This window comes from Canis lupus, chromosome 17 (genome assembly GCF_003254725.2).
Source record: "Canis lupus dingo isolate Sandy chromosome 17, ASM325472v2, whole genome shotgun sequence".
NCBI classification, from domain to species: Eukaryota; Metazoa; Chordata; class Mammalia; order Carnivora; family Canidae; genus Canis; species Canis lupus.
In genome coordinates this window covers 35,327,475-35,336,125 of record NC_064259.1, presented here as the reverse complement: position 1 = coordinate 35,336,125, position 8,651 = coordinate 35,327,475, and the positions used below count along the sequence as shown (strand labels likewise).

The 8,651-nt window shown below is 43.2% G+C and overlaps 1 protein-coding gene and 1 long non-coding RNA gene across 2 annotated transcripts in view; one reads left to right on the top strand and one right to left on the bottom strand.

The window, feature by feature from the left end:
• Positions 1–990: 990 nt before the first annotated feature.
• LOC125752769 (uncharacterized) lies at positions 991–5,547 on the bottom strand. Its single transcript, XR_007402983.1, has 2 exons — positions 5,333–5,547; positions 991–2,401 (listed from the first exon to the last, which is right to left on the bottom strand). It is a non-coding gene; the product is annotated as an uncharacterized LOC125752769 (long non-coding RNA).
• The window catches only part of BUB1 (BUB1 mitotic checkpoint serine/threonine kinase), a 43,030-nt gene continuing 39,391 nt past the window's right edge, over positions 5,013–8,651 (top strand). Inside the window, exon 1 of the mRNA XM_025453979.2 lies at positions 5,013–5,166. Within this exon, the coding sequence (XP_025309764.1) occupies positions 5,141–5,166 (26 nt within the window). The 5' untranslated portion in view covers positions 5,013–5,140. The remainder of the gene's footprint in view (positions 5,167–8,651) is intronic.

The following is an 8,651-nucleotide window of genomic DNA, read 5'->3' as shown; positions in this document are numbered from 1 at the left end:
CTTGGTGGTGTTTGGTGACACATGGAAGCATTCTGGTTCCCCAAGTGTGGAGGTTCTCTGAAAATAAAAAGACCAAAAAATGAACTCTTGGGTTTATATAGATGCTTCATTACAGGGTCATGATTGACTAATTCTTTAGCCATTGGCTGTGTCAACCTTCAATCCCTCGCCTCTACTGAGGTTGTGGGGCAACCAACAGCATCCCTTAAGTGCTCTCAAAAGTTACCTCATTAACGTAACAAAAGACACCTTTACCATTCTCCACATTTTCTCAAGGAAACTCCAAAGGTTTTGTGAACTATAAGACAGAATCTGCAGAGAAAGACCAAGTATATATGAGAAATATACTTTGGTCATCCAAAAGACCAGTTCTTATCCATAAGAGTAGACGACAGAGGTTTGGACGACAGAGACATCTTCTGAAGTCATAACTCACAGAAGAAAAAAAATTTCTTTTAAGCCAAACTGTATCCAGCTTTATTAGAGATACTTTTCATAAACAGTCATGGTATTTCAGGCAGAACATGGGCAGACGATCGTTAACAGTATACAACAACTTTCAAACTCCCTTCTTCAATAGGCTACCAAAATCAGAAAGCCACTATAAAACCCAGTGAAGTCTTCATGTGATGCTCTGAACAGGGAAAGTTTAGAGTGAGGGTTGACAGTTCACATTTAGCATGTTGTTTAACAACTTTTCACAAGCAGACCCTGACTTTCAGGAAATGAAATGAAAATGGCAGAACTATCAACCTGAAGATACACAAGCTAAAAAAAAAGGAACTCTTGTGGGATGTCATCTCAGTGGTGACACTCTAAAGTCCAGATTGCCTGACATACTGGGAACCATTTCTTAGGGTCAGGTCTCTGGGTTTAAGGGAGTTAAGTCTATGTTGAAGGCAGAGAGAGAGAAGAGGACATTTAAAAAATGAATTTTAGTTTTTTCACACCATCAAGGTGACTCATGTGTGTCAACATCAAGGAATACCCCCCCCCCCCCCCCCCCCCGCCCGGGGAGCCAAGAGGAGGTTTCTCAAAACTAGAAGGGAAGGGTGTTTTTCCCCTTGTTACCAATCTAGCTCCGGAGATATTCTATTAGTGACATATATACCCTTCTCCCAAAACAACAATGAAGTGTTCCAACATAGCTTTAAAAGAAAAGTAAAACAAAATTCTGCATTTTTATAAAACTTGATAAAAATAGTATTTCAAACTGCACAGTCACCAGAAGTACACAGTTATCAAAAATACACACATTTCACTTGGCATCTCCAGCACCTTCAGCTTTCTGTGCCTGATCTGTTTTGGCATCTCCATTTTCTGCAGGGTTATTTCCATCCTTGCCAGCATCAGCTTCCCCTTTTTCCCTTTGGGTACCTTCTCTCCCTTCTTTGCAGAGGCCTTTTTTTTTTTTTTTTTTTTTTTAAGGTTTTATTTATTTATTCATGAGAGATCCAGAGAGAAAGAGGCAGAAAGAGACACAGGCAGAGGGAGAGGCAGGCTCCATGCAGGGAGCCCAATGTGGATCCAGGATCATGCCCTGGGCCAAAGGCAAGCGCTAAACCACTGAGCCACCCAGGCTGCCCTGCAGGGGCCTTTTTAGGCTTGGGCTCTGGCTTTGGAGGAGCAGGCTTAGCAGATAACTTTGCAGATCTTCTCTGTGGCTTTATCTCCTTTAGCATCCCCTTCAGCCTTTCTTTTGGGCATGGTGGCGATAGCGGCAGGCGGGACTTTAGTGCTGGACTCCAAGATGCAGCGGCATGTGGGCTTTGGCCAGTCCAGAGGTCGTTCTTGCCTCTTCTTCACACTGCTTTGAAAAACATTTTCTAAGATAGGTTTCTGTATCTCCCTTCCTCCATATCAACTTTATTCTTAATATTCCATAGTCCCTTAAAACACTCATAAGCTTTCTGTAACTATTCTAATTATAAATATCCAATCTTATATGATGTTTCAGCAATACATCTAATACTGCTACTCTAAATTGCTCTAAATTCCCAGAGGAAGGAAGATAAATGTACGTCTGTGATTACTTGCATTTGTCAAATAGACAGAACGTAGGGGAAAATAGTCATTTTTCTTTTCTAAACAGAGCACTAACTTTGATATCATGTGATAAACCAAGAGAGTCCGGGAATTAAGTGGAGAAACATGTAAGGTTATAACATAGTGGAAGTCAGAGAAACACAAAGAAAAGGAAGCAGATTTCTTTTTTCATTTTACAGATCAAGAAACTGATAGCCAGATTAAGAGTTTGAGTCATGGGGCATCTGGGCAGCTCAGTTGGTTAAGCTCTTGATTTCGGCTCAGATCATGATCTCAGGGTTGTGAGACAGAGCCAAATATTGGGCTCCACATTCAGCAGATTCTCTCTGTCCCTCGTCCTCTCTCACCACCTTTCCTAAAAAAAAAAAAAAAAAAAAAAGTTTGAATCATTTGCCCATTTGCTGTTTCTTGGAAAAGTTGAGGTTGGAGTTCATCCCTTGACATGGCCTGGCATCCCTCCAGTAAGTTTGGAGATTATGCTACTGAGATAACAAGTCACTGAAAACCCAAATACATATAAAAATGTTTTATCTATTGGCCTTCCTAAAAATTTAGAGAATCTGTTAGTCAATTTACATAATTAGTAATTTAATATTGAAATCAGCAGATCAATTGGAGTTTTATTTTTATTTTTATTATTTTTATTTTTTATTTTTTTTCATTTAGAGTTTTAAAGAAAGAGAAAGTTGTAACTGCATATTTCTGCCCCTGAAGCAGGAAAGGTGTACTTTACATATAACTGGACCTGCTGCTCCCAAAAGGCCCGATTACTATTATGATCAAGTACAAATTCCTTAATTTAGCATTTAAGATTTGCCATCAAACTATCAAACCAGTCTTTCAAGAAAAATCTCCACTACTCATTAACAGTTCTCCAGGGTGATCCTTCAGTAACCCTCCTTTCTCCAAGAATGACCTCCTCCAGGCTCTCCCTCTGTCCTGTCTCCTTTTGCCCCTCCTCTTCTTCCCTTGGCTTTGGAGTATGTCCACACCTCACCCCTACCCCTACCCATACTAGGTTGTGAGCCACTCCCCAGTGGAGGAAAGGACCCCTGACCATGTAACTGGCACTCTTCACTGACACCTCCGCACTCCTCACCTGGGCTATGGCTAAAGCGGCACTTTAGGGGGATTTGGGCAATTTGTGAGGCCCTGGGAATTCTCCTTTATTCTTTGTAATAGAATCTACCCTGGGCAGATCACCACTCTGGAAGAAAAAAGTCTTAACTCACAAAAAATCTAAACCTTGTGTGCAGGTGTCATGAGAAACTTTCAAAGCCACTTATTTAAAAATTGCTATGCCAGTAAGGGAGAGATCCACCCCCTTCAAGGCCCAATTCAAGCTCCACCTTCCTCATGAAGTTTTATGTGACAGACAGTCCCCATTTACCCTCCCTCCTCTGGATCCCCTGATAATCCGAACAGTAATATGGCACCCAATACACATGTATACCACCTTTAAATAGTATCTATGACTGTGTCTTCATCTCCCAGACAAAGCTCCTAGCTTCTTAAGGAAGGATCTGTTTGAGTCTAACACAAGGTTGTAATTAGGTATTAGGTGTCCAATGACACCTGGTATACATATGATGGATAATCAACATTTCCTAATTGATGATGGAGCATCTTGTCAGATGCAAGTTGAAAACCTAAATGAGGGGATCCCTGGGTGGCTCAGAGGTTTAGTGCCTGCCTTCAGCCCAGGGTGTGATCCTGGAGACCCGGGATTGAGTCCTGCAACAGGCTCCCTGCATGGAGCCTGCTTGTCCCCTGTCTGTGTCTCTGCCTCTCTCGCTCTCTCTCTCTGTGTCTCTCATGAATAAATACAATCTATTTTAAAAATATTTAAAAAAAAGAAAGCCTAAATAAGTGCAACAATCTATTAATTCCTGTGATGGTTAGCAGAACCTAACATTTGCCTAAAGACCCCAGAGTGAGCGCCCTTTCCATTTTAAGGGCTACAAATCGGATTCTTTTGTAGATTCAAATAGGTCCACACTCTGGAAGGAACCCTTGACTGTGAGAGTCAGGATTTCCAACAGCCACTATTATTTTTTTTTTTATAAAGAGATTTGTTAAGGGCTCTCAGAGAGCAAACACCCACACAGCTTCTGCAAAAGGAAGGTAATCAGATTAATAACTCTCTGTATTTACTTGCACTGTTATGTGACTTTTGAAACAACCTGAAGAGGCAGGATGGGAAGTCATTAAAGTCCAAGGGGCAGAGGAGCTGAGGCTGACTCTTCCAATTCACTTTAAGGCATGAAGTTATCAGCATACCACATATTCCTTCTTAGACATCTGGACTCCTTCACAAGTCCCTTTGTTTATAATTCTCCAGAACTTGGGTCTCCAGAGCTCCCAGTTCCACAGAAGATGTTGAAAGTTTCCTTGTTGGCATCCTACAATCTATCCAAACTCTTCCATTCTTATTTTAATCGCCATTTGGATGTAGGAAACAGCCCCCTCCTCCGCTCTGGGGCACCCCTACAGCCTTTCAGATCTGTTCCATCAAGCCCAGAAGTCTGCGAGGGTGCTAACCCATCATTTTCATAGGCCACGTGTAATCTTTTTTTTTTTTTTAAGATTTTTTTAAACAAATTATTTATTCATGAGACACAGGGAGAAAGAGGCAGAGACACAGGCAGAGGGAGCAGCAGGCTCCACGCAGGGAGCCCGATGTGGGACTCGATCCCGGGTCTCCAGGATCACGCCCGGAGCCAGGGCAGCGGCTCCACGGCGGAGCCACCCGGGCGTCCCTGCCGTGCACAATCTACCAGCCGCGCGCCCACGTCGCAGGGCTCCCCCTCCCCACGCGGTACGACAAGAGCCAACCGCACTGAGCGGTCTGCGGGCTCACTGCGGGACTCGCGACCGCGCGGGAGTGGGAGGAAGCGGCGGCGCGCCGGAGGGAGGCGGGACAAAGGTCGCCCGGCAACTGCCCCGGCGATTGGCCAGCCCGTGTGCGGCCGAGGCCAATCGCCAGACGCCGTGCCAACGCTCGTTGCGCCCAGTGCGGCTGCGCGGGAGATTCAAATCCGCGGCGGCTCGTCGCTGGGGCCGCGGAGTTGCTGCTGGCCTGCGTCCTCTCGCCATGGATAACCCGGAAAATGTCTTTCAGTAAGTGTGGGTCTGGTGGGATGAGGGCAGGCGGGGGCGCAGTCTCCGCGGTGGGGGTGGGGGTAACCTAGGATTCGGGGTGTGCAGGCCCCCGCCCCGCCCTCACTCCCACCCGGCGAGGCTGTGAGCCACTCGTGGGTGGTGGATAGGACCCCGGACCGTGTACCTGGCGCTGTCCGCTGAGACCGCGGCCCTCGTCCTCCAGGCCGCCACCACGGTGGCAGTTTGGGGGAATATGGCCACATTCGTGAGGCCCTCCGAGCTCTCGGTTAATCTCCGCAGGGAATCCGCTCTGGGCGGACCGCCGCCCTGGGAGAAAAAAATGTCTAACCCAACAGACACCCGAAGTTCTCGGGGCTCCTGGGTGGCCCAGCGGTTGAGAGCCTGCCCTCGGCTGAGGGCGTGACCCCGGGATTCCGGATGGAGTCCCGCGTCGGGCTCCCTGCATGGACCCTGCTTCTCCCTCTGCCCGTCTCTCTCTCTCTCTCTCTCTCTCTGTCTCTCATGAATAAATAAATAAAATCTTAAAACAAGGAACAACCCTAAGCTTTGCGTGTAGGTTTCATGAGAAACGTTCAAAGACAGTCAAAAAAAAAAAAAAAAAAACCAAAAACTGCAGTAGGGAGAGAATTTACAATAGCTCTTACCCGTAATCCCACAATCAATTTGTTTTTTTTGTTTTTTGTTTTTAAATTTTTATTTATTTATGATAGTCACAGAGAGAGAGAGAGAGAGAGAGAGAGAGAGAGAGAGAGAGAGAGGCAGAGACACAGGCAGAGGGAGAAGCAGGCTCCATGCACCGGGAGCCCGATGTGGGATTCGATCCCGGGTCTCCAGGATCGCGCCCTGGGCCAAAGGCAGGCGCTAAACTGCTGCGCCACCCAGGGATCCCCCACAATCAATTTGAAAAAAGTCTTGTGAATAAAGTGAACTTTTTTTTTTTTAAAAAAGCTATGTTTATTATCATTTATGTCAACCTGCTAGCGATTTCTTTAAATTCCCACACTTTTGCTTTACGACTTTATAGGTGATTTATCTAGATTGTTTCAAACGCATTTTAAAGCAGTTCAGTTGTATGTGACAGGAAATAAAACTGGTTAGTTTTATCAGCACCAAGGTAATGTGCTCTTTTGGGGATCAGAAGGCGGAGATCATTAAGTACAGCCAAAGCAAAAACCTGTTTGCTTTAAGACTTCGTTAGCCTTCAGTCTAGCTGGCAAAACTTTCACTTTTAGAAGCTTGTTTTCCCCCCACTTTAAAAAGGGAAATCAAGTATTTCTGACCTTATTTTGACTTTGTAAAGACTAATTTGCTCCAGTGAACTGGATGTTTTCAGTATTAATTTACAGTGTATTCAGGCCATTTTACTAGGGAAATGTGGTTGGTATTGGAATATGAAGTGTTTATTTGGGGCAGCTTATTTATTAACATATTTTGGGGAAAACTTCCTCACGTCTGAGGCATGAAAAGGAGATTAAAATTTAGAAGTAATTACTTCTTAATCTTTAAAAGTAAGTAATACATTTATTTAGCTTTTGAAAAAGATTTAGAAAAGTATTCACTGAGATTTATTATACCTATCTATTCACCCACCCCCGATATATAACCTTTTTTTTTTTTTTTTTTTTTAATTTATGATAGTCACACACACGCACAGAGAGAGAGAGAGAGGCAGAGACACAGGCAGAGGGAGAAGCAGGCTTCATGCACCAGGAGCCCGACGTGGGATTCGATCCCGGGTCTCCGGGATAGCGCCCTGGGCCAAAGGCAGGCGCCAAACCGCTGCGCCACCCAGGGATCCCTATAACCATTTTTCTAGTTTATTTTTCAAATGTTTCTTTTTGCGATATATTTATATTATAATAATACATTAGTATATCTATATATGCATACATGTATGTGTGTATATGGATGAGTGTTATGTATGTGTATGTGTGTACAATTCCTGCCTGTATTTCGTGTAAAGTGTAGCAGAGCATATATACACTGCTTTTTTTGTTTAACAGTATCCTTGGAGATTTCTATCAGTTTATAGAGCTTCTTTTTCAATCTATTTTACAACTACATATTTCATGTACCATAATCAATTCAAAAAGTCTCTCATTGATGGATCCTTGGATTATTGACAGTCATTTTGCTAAATAGAGTTGCAGTGAAAAATCTTGTACATGTGGTATTTTGCACATACATGTACAGATGTATCTATTTTCTAGAGTCCCAGAAGTAGATTTGCTAGGTCAAAGTAGATCCATCTGTAATTTTGGCAGATATTACCAGTTCCCTTGGCAGGGATCAAGAGCACTCTTACCTGCAAGCAAGATGTGAGAGTGCTTGTTTCAATGTTTCATCTATACATGGTTGCCATGTTTTTTTGTTGTTGTTGTTTTGTTTTGTTTTTTAGTTTTGCCAATCTCGTAGCTGAGAAATTGTATCTGAATGAGGTGAATTTCTCTTATGAGAGAGGTTGAGTATTTTCTTGTGGAATGCCCTTTTTTTTTTCATTGTTTTCCCCCCAATTTCTAAAAGCTCTTTTTTTATACCAGTTTATCATTTCTCTTTTGACTCTTAATGTTTTATTTGACATGTAGAAGCTTTTATATGTGTGTGTGTGTGTATATATATATATACACACACACACACATATATATACTATATACTATATGTATGTATATAGTTTATCTAGTTTATCTACCTTTTCTTTTTTGGCTTCTAGATTTTGAGTCATAAGAAACATTGATTTCATTGGTATACTGATATGATAGCCAGAAGAAAGTATTGCTTTCAAATCCTTTTTTTTTTTTCTTTTCGAAAGTCATGTAATTTCTCTAATGGAAAACCTGACGTCTTTCTTAGCTTGAATCTCTCTCACACCCAGTGAAGCAATCCCAAAGGCAAGTCTCATTGTTTCTTTCTCCAAAACACCCCAAGTTCCGTACTTGCTCTCTTCCCACCCTGGTCCAGTTCACACCCACTGGGATTATAGTAGCTCCCTGACTGATTGCCCACTTGTGTTCCCATTTTCTGTCCCCTTTACTTGGAGGGACAGGAGGGATGTTTTAAAATGCACATTACATGTTGTTACCCCATCCTTCCAGCTCAGCACACTTTAATAGCTTCATGGCCCCCTGGCACTGATCAAGTGTCACCCCCTCAGAGAGAGTGGCCTTCCCTGACCACTCTATCTAAAAATTGTGACTCTTGACACACTCTTGCCTCATCTCCCATTTTGTTTTGTTTTGTTTTTCCCCTAAGTGCTTAATGTCACCTGACTTTATTTTACATGTTTCTGTTTGTTCGTTTGCCCCCATCCTAACACTGAAGTGCCCCTAGAGAACTTTCATTGCCTGGCTGATTTTTTTTTTTTTTTTTAAGCTGTGGTTGGATATGCAGAAGTAGCAGCAAGCAGAGGGAGCCATGGTGGCTGATTTATGAACATTGCCATTATGTGTTCTTCCTCAGGGATGCTGTGTTCCATAGAGGCCCAG